This window comes from Jaculus jaculus, chromosome 9 (genome assembly GCF_020740685.1).
Source record: "Jaculus jaculus isolate mJacJac1 chromosome 9, mJacJac1.mat.Y.cur, whole genome shotgun sequence".
NCBI lineage: Eukaryota > Metazoa > Chordata > Mammalia > Rodentia > Dipodidae > Jaculus > Jaculus jaculus.
In genome coordinates this window covers 89693539-89709645 of record NC_059110.1, presented here as the reverse complement: position 1 = coordinate 89709645, position 16107 = coordinate 89693539, and the positions used below count along the sequence as shown (strand labels likewise).

At 46.2% G+C, this 16107-nt stretch overlaps 1 protein-coding gene across 2 annotated transcripts in view; it reads right to left on the bottom strand.

The window, feature by feature from the left end:
• Nucleotides 1–16107, bottom strand: part of Rhbdl3 (rhomboid like 3) — a 68970-nt gene that overhangs the window by 5134 nt on the left and 47729 nt on the right. For both annotated transcript variants that reach the window (XM_004664584.2, XM_004664585.2), the window contains one exon: nucleotides 4551–4611. In XM_004664584.2, the coding sequence (XP_004664641.1) occupies nucleotides 4551–4611 (61 nt within the window). The remainder of the gene's footprint in view (nucleotides 1–4550; nucleotides 4612–16107) is intronic.

Below are 16107 nucleotides of genomic sequence, written 5' to 3'. Positions count from 1 at the left end.
TGCTGTGTGTGTGTGATATATGCATGTGTGTATACCAAGGCCAATGGAAGACATCAGGAATTCTCTATCACTCTTCTGCTTATCTTCTTGAGCCAGAGTCTCTCACTAAATCTAGAATTCCCATCTTTTGGACAGGCTGACCATGGAGCCCCAGCAGCCCTCTGGTCTCTGCTCCCCTCAGCACCTGGGTTCCAGGCACTCCCAGCCATGAAGGGCTTTTCACAGGTGCTAGGGATCGAATGCTGGCTCTCCCTGGCCTCCCAGTCTTTTTCCCATTATGAACCTTCTGGGTCAATCAAATATGGATTTCGTTTCCTCCAAAGAGAAAGGCAAGGGAATGGTGTCATCCCGTTTCCCAATACCTAAGAAGCACCGTGGGTAGGTATTCTTATCCCCACTTCACCAACAGGGAAAACAAAGCAAATCTGACAGACTGAAAGAGGAATGCACTGTTTAATTCACTAGAGTGTCTCTCTAACCTCTCCATCTAGACCTCATTCATGCTGGGAATCGACTGCCAGACCTTCACAGGACCCTGCAACTCCAAGGACGGCCGACAGAGGGTACAAAAGGAGCAGCAGAGAGCCAAGTGTAGTGGTGCACGCCTTTAATCCCAGCACTCAGGAGGCAGAGGTAGGTGGGAGAGGATTCCTGAGAGTTCGAGGTCAGCCTGAGCTAGAGTGAGACCCTACCTCAAAAAGCAAAAAAAAAAAAAAAAAAAAAAGACTCTCCTACCTCTGGAGGTCAAGGTCCTGGGACAATAAAACGAGGGGTGTAAAACACAAAGGCTCCCAAGTCTGCATTGTGTTTTAGTTTTTGTGATGTTAAGAATTAGGTTTTAAAAAGTATTTTTTACTTGAGAGAGCGGGAGAAAGGGAGAGAGATGAAGAGAGAGAATGGGCATGCCAGAGCCTCTAGCAAGTGTAAACAAGCTCCAGGTGCATGTGCCACCTTGTGCATATGCCTTTATGTGGGTACTGGGGAACTGAACCTGGGTCTTTAGACTTCACACAAAAGTGCCTTAACTGCTAAGCCGTCTCTCCAGCCTTAGAGGTTTGTTTGTTTGTTTGGCTTTTCAAGATTGGGTCTCACTCTAGCCCAGGCTGACCTGGAATTCACTATGTAATCTCAGGGTGGCCTTGAACTTGAACTCACAGCAATCCTCCTACCTCTGCCTGGGATTAAAGGCGTGTACCACCACGCTTGGCTGAGTTTTATATATATATAAAATATTATAATAATATGTATTATAATATATTATAATATAATATATATAATATAATATATATATTAGTTTTATTTATTTGATGAGGAGAGAGAGATTAATGGGTGTGCCAGGGCTTCCAGCCACTGCAAACTCCAGATATGTAAGCCCACTTGTGCATCTGATTCCTGGAGAATCAAACCTCAATCCTTTGACTTTGCAGGCAAATGCCTTAACCACTAAACCATCCCTCTAGACCCTAGACTTTTTTTTTTTTTTTAAACTCTTGCTTCTCTTTCCATCCTCCAAAGCAGACAAAAAGCAGAGTCTGCAAGCTAGGCAGTGTTACTTTCCTTTTCCCAGAATTTGGGGGATACAGCCAGGAAGATCAAGAGTTCAAGGTCAGCCGGGCACCACGCCTTTAATCCCAGCACTCGGGAGGCAGAGGTAGGAGGATTGCCATGAGTTCAAGGCCACCCTGAGATGACAGAGTTAATTCCAGGTCAGCCTGGACCAGAGTGAGACCCTACCTTGAAGAAACAAAAAACAAACAAACAAAAAAGAGTTCAAGGTCATCCTTTGCTACATAAAGAGTTCAAGGCCAGCATGGGTTAGAGGACATCCTGTCTCAACTCCCCCCCCAACCAAAAGAAAAGCAGACCCCCACCCATTTTCACTGCCCCTGTGGTGTATGATCAAAGAATCTTCTGGTTTTCAGGCTAGAAAGTCCTCCCTGGGATCAGAGATCTTCCAGTCCCACTCAAGAAACTGAGACTGCGGGCTGGGTCAGAGGCAAGGACTATGGAGGTGACATGGAGGGGAGCCCTGGCAGGCCACAGCCTACTCAGCATTTGTTCTGGCTCAGTCTCCCCCTTACCACACAGCAGGTGGCTAAGGAAGCCATGGTGCTCCCTGCCCAGCCTGGCTACCGTGTGGGGCATCAGGAATAAACTGTGGTCGTATCTCCTTTCAGCTGGGTGATGCTAAAACATTGCGCCTCAAGATTCTCCTTGTGAACTAGACCTAATGATACTCTCTTCACAGGCATGTTCTGGAGGCTGAAGGAGACAATGTGTTCTCTCCTCTTTTACTGTCTCCATGCTTTTCAGCTTCAGTTTTCATCTCAAGATGGGTCCTGGGGGCCTCTGGTCTCATCTACCCATAACTCAAGTCATTTCTTTACACGTCAACTTTGCTGGTTTCTTAAGTCTCAAGTCCTTCAGGAGCCATCCCCTCTACTTTATTCATGCCTGTGTGTGTGTTCAGGTGTGTACAGGAGTAAAGGCCAAGAATACCTCAGGTGTCATTCCTCAGGAATACCACACACTTTTTTTTTTTCTGAGATAGAGCATCTCATTGGTTTAGAGTTGTCAATGAGGCTATACTAGCTGGCCTACAAGCTCCGGGGATCCACCTGTCACTGCCTCCCCAGTACTGGGATTATCAGCATGAACTGCTATGATCAGAATTTATATATATATAATATATATTATATATATATATATATTATATAATATATATTATATAAATATATATACACACACACATTTGTGTATGTGTGTGCACACACGCGCATGTGAGCACCAGAGACTTACTGCTATAAATGAACACCAGATGCTTGCATAACTTTTCATATCCAGCTTATGCAGGAGGCTTGGGAACTGAATGTGGGGCAGCAGGCTTTGCAAGCAAGCACCTTTAACTGCTGAGCCACCTTCCCAGCACCTGACTGGGATTATATGTCAATTCTGCAGATCCAACTGAGGTCCTCATGCTAGTGAGACAAGCACTGTAACAACTGAGCTATCTCCATGGTCCTGGGGGGAGGTATTTCTGTCTCAGCATTTCACTATGGAGGCCAGGCTGGCCTCAAACTCTGTGAGTCTTCTGCTGCAGTCTCTCAAGTGCTTGGATTTCAGGTACATGCTACCACATCCTACCTGAGTCTTTTGACTTTCAACACGAGTCTCTCTCCCTCTCTGTAGTTTTCTTATTGGTTTTTCACTCTGGCCCAGGCTGACCTGGAATTCACTCTGTAGTCTCAGGCTGGCCTCAAACTCACAGTGATCCTCTTACTTCTGCCTCCCAAGTGCTGGAATTAAAGGCGTGCACCACTACGCCCAGCTGAATTTTTTGTTTTGTTTTGTTTTTTGAGGTAGGGTCTCACTCTAGCCCAGGCTGACCCGGAATTCACTATGGGGTCTCAGAGTAGCCTCAAACTCACAGCAGTCCTCCTACCTCTGCCTCCCGAGTGCTAGGATTAAAGGCGTGCACCACCATGCCCGGCCAGCTGAAATATTTTGATTTACTTACTTGAGAGACATAGAGAAAGAGGCAGACAGAGAGTGAGTAAGGTCTCCTACCACTGTAAACCCACTCCAGATGTATGCATCACTTCCAGCATTTAGCTTTATGTGAGTACGGGGGAATCAAACCCAGGCCATCAGGCTTTATAAAAAAGCACCTTTAACCACTAAGCCATTTCTTTAGCCTGGTATCTCTTTCTCTCTCTCTCTCTCTCTCTTTTTCAAGACAGGGTATACTGTAGCCCAGGATGACCTGGAACTCACTTTGTAGCTCCAGGCTGGCCTCAAACTCACTATGATCTTCCTGCCTCAGCTTCCTTTGTGCTGGAATGAAAGGCATGGGAATCATGCTCAGCCAACAGGATCTCAAAGGATCAACTCCATGATGTAAAAGGTCATGAGGTAGTTTTTCTTGACCTGAGTGCTGGTCATTAAGTACTGTTCTGTTTACATACTTTATGTCCATAAAAAGATAAGGGAGGGGCTGGAGAGATGGCTTAGCGGTTAAGCACTTGCTATGAAGCCTAAGGATCCCGGTTCGAGGCTCAATTCCCCAGGTCCCACGTAAGCCAGATGCACAATGTGATGCATGCATCTGGAGTTCATTTGCAGTGGCTGGAGGCCCTGGAGCGTCCATTCTCATTCTCTCTCTCTCTCGCTCTCAAACAAATAAATAAAAATAAAACAAAAAATTTTTTTAAAGATAAGGGAGGAGAGCTGGCCACAGTGGTACACACTGGTAACCCATCTCATTTGGGAGGTAGAGGTAGGAGTATCAGGGGTTCAAGGCCACTCTCAGCTAACCAGATTTCAAGACAAGGCTAACCTGAACTGCACGAGACCTTGGTCTCAAACAGAAAGGATTAAACAGTGCAGAGGTACAGATTTTCGAGCTCATCTCCTCACTTTGTACATATTACTGACAATGCCTCCCTTCTTTTTCTTGATCCCAAGCCCGTAAAGCACAAAGGCAAGAACATCTCTATACTCCTAAGTCCTGGTGGCAGGCTGTCCTCCTAACTTGCCCCATCAGTACTTACTACAGATCAAGGCCACAGCCATCCGCAGCAGCTTGAACTGGCACTTCATGCCTGACCAGTTCTAGAGGAAAAGGAGAGAGTCCTGTTAGTTCCAGACCAGACGCCTCCTCGGCAAACGCACCCGACACATAAGCAAGTCATGACACAAAGCACACAGTGACAGGGCGGGGCCTGAGCAGCGAGAGCTGGGCAGTGGTAAATCTATCCCATTGGCAGCTCGTGGCTGCACCGATGGGCAGAACACGTAGATCTAGTGGGATGAGAGCCCCTGCCGTCTGCCCCGGACAGATGACTCCGGCAGGCTGTGTGAATTGTCGCGTCACACAGTCGACAAGGAATGCAGAGCAGAACGCCAAGCAAAGTCAAAGCGAAGAAACCAGGATCTTCCAACCCAAAGACTCAGGGGTCAAGTTTATTGTAAGTCAATACCAGAAAAGCACATGCAGTACAAGCAGAAAATGTCATGGATGAGGGAGGGTCTCGCTCTAGCCCAGGCTGACCTGGAACTCACTCTGTAGTCTCAGGGTGGCCTTGAACTCACAACGATCCTTCTACCTCTGCCTCCCAAGTACTGGGATTAAAGATGTGCACCAAATGCCCAATTACATATTTTTATTTATTTATTTATTTTAAAGAAGAGGGGGGTGGGGCAAGCGAGATGGCTTAGCAGTTAAGGTGCTTGCCTGCAAAGCCAAAGGATCCAGGTTCAATTCCCTAGCACCAATGCAAGCCAGATGCAGGAAGTGGTGCATGCGTCTGGAATCCATTTGCAATGGCTAGAGGCCCTGGCATGCCCATTCTCTCTCTCTCTCTCTCTCTCTCTCTGCCTCTCAAATAAATAAAAATGAAATACAAAAAAAAATTTTTTTAAAGAAAGAAGAATGGGCATTCTAAGGCCTCCAGCCACTGCAAATGAACTCTAGATACATCTGGCTTTACATGAGTATTGGAGAACCTAACCAGGGTTGTTAGGCTTTGCAGGCAAGTACCTTAACCCCTGAACCATCTCTCTTGTCCCCTTTGTAAAAAAACATTATTCATTTATTTATTTATTTGCAAGAAGAAAGAGGAGAAAGACAGACAGCAAGAATGGGTGCACCAGGGCCTCCAGCCACTACAAACAAACTCCAGATGCATGTGTTACTTTGTGCATCTGGCTTTTTTTTTTTTATTTTTAATATTTTTTTGTTCATTTTTTATTTATTTATTTGAGAGTGACAGACACAGGTAGAAAGACAGATAGAGGGAGAGAGAGAGAATGGGCGCGCCAGGGCTTCCAGCCACTGCAAACGAACTCCAGACGCGTGCGCCCCCTTGTGCATCTGGCTAACATGGGACCTGGGGAACCGAGCCTCGAACCGGGGTCCTTAGGCTTCATAGGCAAGCGCTTAACCGCTAAGCCATCTCTCCAGCCCTGCATCTGGCTTTACTTGGGTACTGGGGAATCATACCTGGGTTGTTAGTCTTTGCAGGCAAGTGCCTTAACCACTGACAGCAATCTCTCCAGCCCCTTTCTCCCTTTTCTTTTTTTCCCTCAAAGTAGGGTCTCACTCTAGCCCAGGCTGACCGGAAATTCACTGTGTAGTCTCAGGGTGGTCTCAGACTCATGACCACCCTCCTACCTCTGCCTCCCAAGTGCTGAGATTAAAGGTGTAAGCCACCACGCCCAGCTCCCTTTCTCCCTTAAAAAAATTTTTTTTTAAAAAAATTTACTTGCAAGAGTGATAGAAGAGAAAAAACATGGGCATGCCAGGGCTTCCTGCCAATGCAAATGAACTCCAGGCGCATGTGCCATTTTCTGCATCTGAATTTATGTGGGTACAAGAGAAATGAACCTGGGCCGTCAGACTTTGCTTTAACTACCAAGCCATCTCTCCATCCCCTCTTCTCTTTTAAATTAACTAGTTTTTGAGAGAGAGGGAATGAGAATGATTATGGGCACACAAGGGTCTCTTGCCACTGCAAACAAACTCCAGACATATTGTGCCACATTGTTCATCTGGCTTTATGTGGGTGTTAGGGAAACAAACCTGGGCCAATAGGCTTTGCAAGCAAGCACTTTTAACCACTGAGCCATTTCTTCAGTCCCTTCTTTTTTCCTTTTCTTTCTTTTTATTTATTTATTTTTTGTTTTTTCAAGGTAGGGTCTCACTCAAGTCCAGGCTGACATGGAATTCACTATGTAGTGTCAGGGTGGCCTCAAACTCATGGCAATCCTCCTACCTCTGCCTCCTGAGTGCTGGGATTAAAGGCGTGCACCACCACGCTGGACTTTTCTTTCTTTCTTTTTTCTTTTTCTTTTTTTTTTAAGCTCAAATCATGTTTCCATTTCTAATAAGTGGAACTGTCCAAAGAGGAATGATTCATTGTAAAAGGTCATGTGTTTCTCATCACTGATGGTTCCAAACAGAAATTTAGCACTCAGAACATTCTAGAGGAGAATCAAGCATCAGAAATGGGTGGGTCAGAGAGCCTTCAAACAAACCTCTCTCCCCTGAGAATCTCCGGAAACGCTGAACCTCCAGAGCAGATAAACAGAACCCAATTATTCATCTTACAAAAGGATTTTTCACTTTACAAAAGACTCCGCCATACAGTTCATTTGAGTGGCACCCCTGCAGCGCATTCAAAGCACAGTTCCATTTACAAAGATGCATGCACATGCACAGAAATGAGCCTGTGATTTTCCTGGACGACAGGGCACAGCCAGGGGCTTCTGTTCCCTCCCACCCAATCTGCCCCAGACCACACTCCAGGGCACATCTCATGCCCCTTTGAAGTGACAGCAACGCACTTTAAACTTCACAGAAGCCCTGACACTGGTACCACAATACCATCTATGAAGGTGTCGGTGGACATGGAGAAGCTGCCAGTGAGAGAGAAATCAGCCAGCTTGGTGGTGAACTTACAGTCCCAGCACCTGGAAGGCAGAGGCTGGAAAACAGCAAGTTCCAGGCCAGTCTAGGCAATACAGGTGAGAACCTGTCTACAACAAGCTCCTCTTCATAAAATGTGGGGGGTGGGCGGGGGGCGGGGGACTGGAGAGATGGTTCAGCGCTTTAAGGCACTTGCTTGCAATGCTTGAGGACCTGGGTTCCATTTCTCAGTACCCAGGTAAAGGCAGATGCACAAAGCAGAATATGTGTCTGGAGTTCATTTGCAGCAGCACTAGGTCATGACAGGCCAATTCTCTTTCTCCCTGCTTGCAAATAAATAAATTTTCCAAAATTTTAAAAAATAGTGAAGTGGGGGGAGATGGAGAGATGGCTTAGCAGTAAAGGCACATGCCTGTGAAGCCTAACGAGCCATGTTCAATTCTCCAGGTTCCACGTAAGCCAGATGCACAAGGTGGCAATGTGTTTGGAGTTTGTTTGCGGTGGATAGAGGCCCTGTGCCCATTTTCTTTCCATTCTCTCCCTCCCTTTCTCTGTCTCTAATAAAAAAAGATAAAATCTTTACAAAAAAATAGTGAAGGGGCTGGAGAGATGGCTTAGCAGTTAAGGCATTTGCTTACAAAGCCAAAGGGCCTTGGTTCAATTCCCCTTGACTTACATAAGCCAGATGCTCAAGGTGGCACATGCCTCTGGAGTTTGTTTGCAGTGGCTGGAGGCCCTGGCACACCCATCCTCTCTCCCTCTCTCTATCTGCCTCTTTCTCTCTCTGTTGCTCTCAAATAAATAAATAAAAATAACAACAAAAAAAATTTTTAAAGGGGGTAAACTGAGGAATGAGTATCTTCTCCCCAAAGCAGACAGCTGTCATCAACAAGATGGCCCATCTGCCATGGGAAAGGGAGCTCACTACTTCCCAGGGTAAACCTGGGAACAGCTTGCAATCCTGGAAAATTCTTTTTGCTATTGTTCTCCAGTCGGGACTTGCTATGATATCTTCCCATGGGTATGCATGCATTTATTTATTTAGACATAAGGTCTCACTATGTTTCTTAGGGTGGCCTCAAACTCATAGTTCAAATGATCTCCTGTTTCAGGCTCCTGGGCTGCTTGCTCTATACAGAAGCAGTATTCATAATCATTAAGAGCTGTGGGCTGGGGCTGGAGGGATGGCTTAGTGATTAAGGCATTTGCCTACAAAGCCAAAGGACCCAGGTTCCACTCCCCAGGACCTATGTTAACCAGATGCACCAGGGGGCACATGCATCTAGAGTTCATTTGCAATGGCTGAAGGCCCTGGAGCACCCATTCTCTCTCTCTCTCTCTTTTTCTCTATCAAATAAATAAACAAATATTTAAAAGGTGTGGGCTAAGCAGGGCATAGTGGCACACGCCTTTAATCCCAACAATCCTGAGGCAGAGGTAGGAGGATCGCTGTGAGTTCGAGGCCACCATGAGATTACACAGTGAATTCCAGGTCAGCTTGAGCTAGAGGGAGACCCTATCTCAAAACAACAACAACAAAAGGGTTGGGAAGATGGCTCAGAGGTTAAAAGTACTTGCTTGTGAAGTCTGCTGGCCTGAGTTTGAGTCCCTACTAATGCATGTGAAGCCAGATACACAAATGGCACATGCGTCTGGAATTTGTTTGCAGTGGCAAAAAGACCTGGCATACCTACACTCATTCTCTCTCTCTCTCTGCTTGCAAATAATACCAAGTTTGTTAAAAAGGAAAACAGGGGTGTGTGTAGGGAGATGGTACAGCAGCTAGGTGCTTGCTTGGAAGCCTGCCAGCCAAGTTCAAGTCTCCAGCACCCAAGTAAAGCCAGACGAAAAGCAGTGCTTGTGTCTGTGATCCCAATGCAGATATGCCAATGGGAGGTGGAGCCAGGAAAATTCAGAAGCTCAGTGGTCCAGCTAGACTGCAGCAAAGTGGCAAAACCAAAACAAAGGAGGTCCTGTCTCAGGCAGGGTAGAGAAAGAAGACGAACACCCAAGGTCGTCCTCAGACCTCTTGACGGCATTCACGCTCACATGCCATGTCCCCCCACATATATAAAGATACACACATAATAATAAAAAAAAGGGGGAGGGGGAAGGAGCTATTACATGATGGCGCACGCCTTTAATCCCAGCACTCAGAAGGCAGAGGTAGGAGGATCACCGTGAGTTCGAGGCTATGCTGAGACTACATGGTTAATTCCAGGTCAGCCTGAGCTAATTCCAGCACTTGGGAAACTGAGTTCCAGTTCAGCCTGGGCTAGAGTGAGGCCTTATCTCAAAACACATACACACACACGCAGGTAAATTTTTATGTTGTTTTCAAGACAAGGTCTCTCTCAAGTCCAGGCTGACTTGAAACTCACTCTGAAGCTCAAGGCTGGCCTTGAACTCATGGTGATCCTCCTACCTCTGCCTCCTGAGTGCTGGGATTAAAGGCATGTGCCACCATGCCCAGCTTGGCCTGGTAAATTTTTAAAAAATATTTCATTTATTTGAGAAAGAGAAAATGGGCATGCTAGGGTCTCTTACTACTGCAAGCAAACTCTAGACATATGTGCCTCGCTTTACACGGGTACTGGGAAATGGAACCTGGGTCCTCAGGTTTTGTAAGCGAGTGCTTCAACCTCTGAGCCATACCCCCAGTACCCATAAATTTTGACTGAAGACAATGTTCTAGTTATTGTCCAGTCTACTGTCTGCTTGCAGTGTGCTTAAACTATTAAAAAAACAGAAACCAGGTCTGGAGAGATGGCTTAGCAGTTAAGATGCTTGACTGCAAAGCCAAAGGACCTAGGTTAGATTCCCTAGGACCCACATAAGCCAGACATACAAGGTGGCACATGTGTCTGGAGTTCGTTTGCAGTGGCTGGAGGCCCTGGCGTGCCCATTCTCTATCTGCCTCTTTCTCTTTCTCTGCCTCTTTCTCTCAAGTAAAATGAATTAATTAAAAAAAAAAAAACAGAAACAAAACTGGTCAATTTTGTGTTATGCGCAGGCTTATCATAAATACAAATTCTCAGAATATCTTTTTTGGCTTTTTTTGGGGGGGGGGTCTTGCTTATGTAGCCCAGGCTGTCCTCAAACTATGATCCTCCTGCCTTGGCTTCAGAGTGCCAGGATCACAACAGGTGTGCACCACCATACCCAGCCTCAGTGTCTTATCTGCAAGTAGTGGCTCTGCCACTGTATCAGGATGTAATATGTCAGTTTCGGGTCCTCTGTCTCCATGCACCTCTGTACCCTAGCTTCGAACCCATTGCAAACAGCACCATGCATCTTCTTGGCCTGGCACGGCCATCAATGGGCTAGCTCATAACTTCTTTTTCTCTAGTGTCCTCATTTGTGAAGTTGAGAAAACAACAGTCCCTGTGTCAACTACCTGCCTCTTCATGTAGACATATAGATGAAGTACATTAATGTGGAAGAACTAACTCCTAGCATATGGTGGGCTTCATATAAATGGCTAATAGTAGCTGGGCATGGTGGCGCACACCTTTAATCCCAGCACTCGGGAAGCTGAGGTAGGAGGATTGCCATGAGTTCGAGGCCACCCTGAGACTCCATAGTGAATAATCCAGCTGGGTGTGTTGGTGTGAGCCTTTAATCTCAGCACTTGAGAGGTTGGGGTAGTAGAGGTCATGAGGATCACAGTAAATTGGAGTCTAGCCTGGGGTACAGAGTAAGTTCCAGGTTACCCTGGGCTAAAGTAAGACCCTACCTCAGAAAAAAAAATGTAGGTCTAGAGAGATGGCTCAGTTGTTAAGGCACTTGTCTGCAAAGCCTAACAACCTGGGTTTGATTCTCTAATACCCACATAAAGCCAGATACACAAAGTGACACATGTATCTGGAGCTCATTTGCAGTGGCAGAGGCACTGGTATGCTTATTCTCTGTCTGTATCTCTTCTATTTCTTTGCTTGTAAATAAAATTAATAGATTTTTTTTGGTTTTTAAATTCTTTTTAAAAAATATTTTATTTTTATTTATTTGGCAGAGAAAGTAGAGGGGAGAGAGAGAAAAAAAAAAAAAGAGAGAGAGAGAGAGAGTATGTGTGTGTAGGTGCTCCAGGGCCTCCAGCCACTGCAAAGGAACTCCAGACATGTGCGCCCCCTTGTGCCTCTGACAAACATGGGTCCTGGGGAACTGAACCAGGGTCCTTTGGCTTTGCAGGCAAACACCTTAACCGCTAAGCCATCCCTCCAGCCCCTAATAGTTACTTAAAAAATATTTTATTTTTATTTATTTATTTGATAGAGAGAGAAAGAGATACAGAAATAGGCAAGGAGAGAGAGATATAGAAATAGGCAAGTAGAGAGAGAGAATGGGCATGCCAGGGCCTCCAGCTACTACAAATGAACTCTGGATGCATGCACCACTTTGTATATCTGGCTTCATGTGGGCACTGGGGAATTGAACTCAGGTCCTTAGGTTTTTGTAGGTGCAAGCACCTTAACTGCTGAGCCATCTCCCCAGTCCTCTTTTGGTTGTTTTAGACACAGGGTCTCATGTTGGCTAGGCTGGCCTTGGACTGGCTTTTTGGCAGAAGATGACCTTCAACTCCTGCCTCAACTTCCCAAGTACCCAGCCTTGCCCAGCCAGCTTCATGAATTTATAGAGCTGCCTGAAGGAAGCACTGGAGTTTGCCAAGGGGATCCAATCCAGCCTTTTGCCACACCTTAGGAAAGAAGGGCCTGAGGCTCCAGGAGGGCTTTTTCAAGATCACAGAAAGCTAATGACTCTGCCTACCACTTCTTAGAGAATTGCCTGTGCTGTCTGCCCTGCAGCCCAGGATGCAGGGAATGATGCTTCCCTGCAGCTGAGGGGTTAAACCGGAAGGTCATCCCTTCCTGCCATTGTCTTCTTTTCCTGATCCATTATTCCCTCCAGAACAGCATGCAGTGAAATACCAGGAGAGACAAAAAAAAACCTCTCTCACACTCAGCCAGCACTGCTGCTGTTACAAATGTGGAAAAGCTACAGGACTCAGGTCTCAAATATTTTAGGAAAACATCTAACACAGAGAGAAAAGTGCAAGTAAATACCTTGTATATTTAAAAAATGGAACTCTGGCCTGCAAAGCCTAACAACCCAGTTTCAATTCCTCAGTACCCACATAAAGCCAGATACACAAGGTGGCACAAGCATATGGAATTCATTTGTAGCATCCTTTCTCTTTTATTTTTGTTATTTTATTTTATTTTTTGGTTATTCAAGGGTAGCGTCTCACTCTAACCCAGGTTGACCTGGAATTCACTATGTAGTTTCAGGGTGGCTTTGAACGCACAGCGATCTTCCTACCTCTGCCTCCTGAGTGCTGGGATTAAAGGCGCGTGCCACCATGCCCAGCTGCAGTATCCTCTCTCCCTCCTGTTTCTCTTTGCTTGCATATAAATTTAAAATTTTTAAATTTAAAAAAAAAAAGAAAGAAAATACAGCCAGGTGTGAGTTCAAGGCCATCCTGAGATTACATAGTGAATTCCAGGTCAGCCTGGGCTAGAGCGAGACCCTACCTTGAAAAATCAAAATAAATAAAATAAATAAATAAACAAAAGCCACGATAGTATATTGGGGCTGGGGAGATGGGTCAGCAGGCAAGCACACTTGCTGTGCAAGCATGAGGCCCTGACTTCCACGCCAGCACCTACATAAAAAGCTCAGTGTGGGGCTGAAGAGATGGCTTAGCAGTTAAGGCAGCTGCCCTAAGTACCTAGGCTCCATTCCCCAGGACCCACGTAAACCAGATGCACAAGGTGATACATGCATCTGGAGTTTGTTTGCAGTAGTTGGAGGACTTGGCACACCCAAGTTCTCTATCTCCCCCCCACCACAAAAAAAAAAGTAAGTAAGTAAATAAATACTTTAAAAAAAAAAAGAGAGCTTAGCATGGCTAGACATGCCTGTAAATGCTATGGAGACAGGATAATCACTGGAGCTCGCTGGTCAACCAGCCTGGCTGAAAAGCAGCAACACTAGGTCTGGTGAAAGGCTGTCTCAAGGAAATAAAGCGGAAGAGCAAGAGCAGAGGACATGCAATGCTCTCTGGGCCACAGAAATAGTAATTTCCAATGGGTTGACCCAATGCATCTCTGAATTGCTCAGCACTGAGCTAATCTGGGTAAAAATGGCCCCTTGATGAGGGGAAATTGACCTTTTTGATGAGAAAACGGTTTCTTCACCATTAACAAGTACCACACAACTTTCCAGAAAGGGCACTCCAGAATAAGTCATACTCTGAGGGCTGGGCAGCTCTGGGTGGCAGCCCGCTTCTGGGAAGTCACTGGGGTCTAGATGGGACTGTGCATCATCACAGCCACAGGCCAGAAAGAAGTGTAAAGTGAACGAAATTGCTTCCACAGCTCCCTGTGGCCCCTATGGTCTACTCTTCAGTCTTGGGTGGGCTGTCCTCGCCATGGGAACTGGGCGTTTCTATCAACTCCGGCTTGCTTCTTCTGTCTCGTGTTCCCGTTCTGCTGTGCCTGCTCACCCCCCCACCCCATCTTCAGAAATGGGAGGGAGGAGGCCAGTGCTTCCTCCCCCTACTGAGAGGAATTGGGGCAGGGGGAGGGGGAGTGGAGGAGGCAGAATTCAGAGGAATAGCTGTGTCTGGGGAAAGACGAGGCACTGATACAGAATAGAATGACCCATTTATAAGGGCCATGTGCTCGCAAACTCTCAGCAGACTGAGCCGTGTGAGTGTGTGTGTGTAAACACATGTGTGCAAATACACTCTCAACTCCCACATTCACACACCCACAGCCTCTCTTCAAGTACACATTGAACGTTGCCAGAATCCAGCCACGTGGTTACTCCACGTCTGCCTCCCTCTCTCTCTTCTGCTTTCTCTTCCTCTCAATTTATAAAAGGGCCATTGATGAAAAGAAAAGGGAGGTGTTCAGAGTGGGACAACTGAGAAAGAGACTGATCAAGAAAACATGGATTCTGGGCTGGAGAGATGGCTTAGCAGTTAAGGTGCTTGCCTGTGAAGCCTAAGGACCAAGGTTCAATTCCCCAGGACCCATGTGAGCCAGATATGCAAGGTGGCACATGTGTCTGGAGTTCATTTGCAGTGGCTACAGTCCTCTTTCTCTCTCTCTCCCAAAATAAATAAATAATTTTTTTAAAGGCTGGTGAAGTGGCTTAGCAGTTAAGGCACTTGTCTGCAAAGCCAGAGGACTCAGGTTTGATTCCCCAGGACCCACATAAGCCAGATGCACTAGGTGGCGAATATCTCTGGAGTTCCATTTGCTACAGGTCCTGACGTCTGATGTGCCTATTCTCTCTCCTATCTGTGTCTTTCTCTCTCAAATAAATAAGCTTTAAAAAAATATTAATAGGGCTGGAGAGATGGCTTAGCGGTTAAGCGCTTGCCTGTGAAGTCTAAGAACCCCCGTTCAAGGCTCGATTCCCCAGGACCCACATTAAACAGATGCACAAAGGGGCGCATGTGTCTGGAGTTTGTTTGTAGTGGCTGGAAGCCCTGGCATGCCCATTCTCTCTCTCTCTCTCTCCCTCTTTCTCTATCTGTCACTCTCAAATAAATAAATAATAATAAATTTAAAAATATTAATAGCCGGGTGTGGTGGTACATGCCTTTAATCCCAGCACTCGGGAGGCAGAGGTAGGAGGATTGCCGTGAGTTCAAGGCCACCCTGAGACTACACAGTGAATTCCAGGTCAGCCTGAGCTACAGTGAGACCCTACCTTGGAAAAAAAAAAAAAGAAAAAAAATATTAAAAAAAATTTTTTTAAAAGAAAGAAAACATGGGGCTGGAGAGATGGCTTAGCGGTTAAGCGCTTGCCTGTGAAGCCTAAGGACCCCGGTTCGAGGCTCAACTCCCCAGGACCCACGTTAGCCAGATGCACATGGGGGCGCATGCGTCTGGAGTTCGTTTGCAGTGGCTGGAGGCCGTGGTCACCCATTCTCTGTCTCTCTCTTTCTGTTTGCCTGTTTCTGTCTCTGTTGCTCTCAAATAAATAAATAAACAATTAAAAAAAAAGAAAGAAAGAAAACATGGATTCCAGCCAAATGTGGTGGTTCACACCTGTAATTCTGGCATCCTGTCACTCAGGAGACTGAGGCAAGAGGACTGCCACAAGTTTGAGATCATCTTGCACTGCATAGTGAGTTCTTAACCAACCTGGGGTAGAGAATGAGAACTCCTCATCACAAAAAAAAAGAAGAAGAAGGAGGAGGAGGAAAGAGGAAGACGGCAAGACATGGATTCTAGCATTTGAGAGGGCCAGGGTAAGAAAATCACAAGGTTCAGGTCAGCCAGGACTACATGGCAAGACCATACAAAAGAGAAGGGAAGGGAATGGAAGGGGAGGGAAAAGAGGAGTGGAGAGGAGAACAGAAGGACAGACAGACAAGGTAGAATTTAGAAACTCCAAAACTGCTTCCACTGAGCATACACAATTGCCTCATGGGGAAAGACAGTGATGGAGGCAGGAAGGCCTCAAAGGGAAGCTGCGCTTTCTCAGGGTTCTCTCCTTCTTTCCTTCCTACCCCCATCCCCTTTCTTTCTTTCCCCCAAATCAAGGGAGCAACATAGAGCTTGCCAGGCACAGTGGGAGAAATGTGTAATATACGGCGGCTCTCCAGGCCAGCAGGGGCAGCCATGCCCCACCAGCGTGGCCTCCTTTGAACTCAGACTTCTTCAATA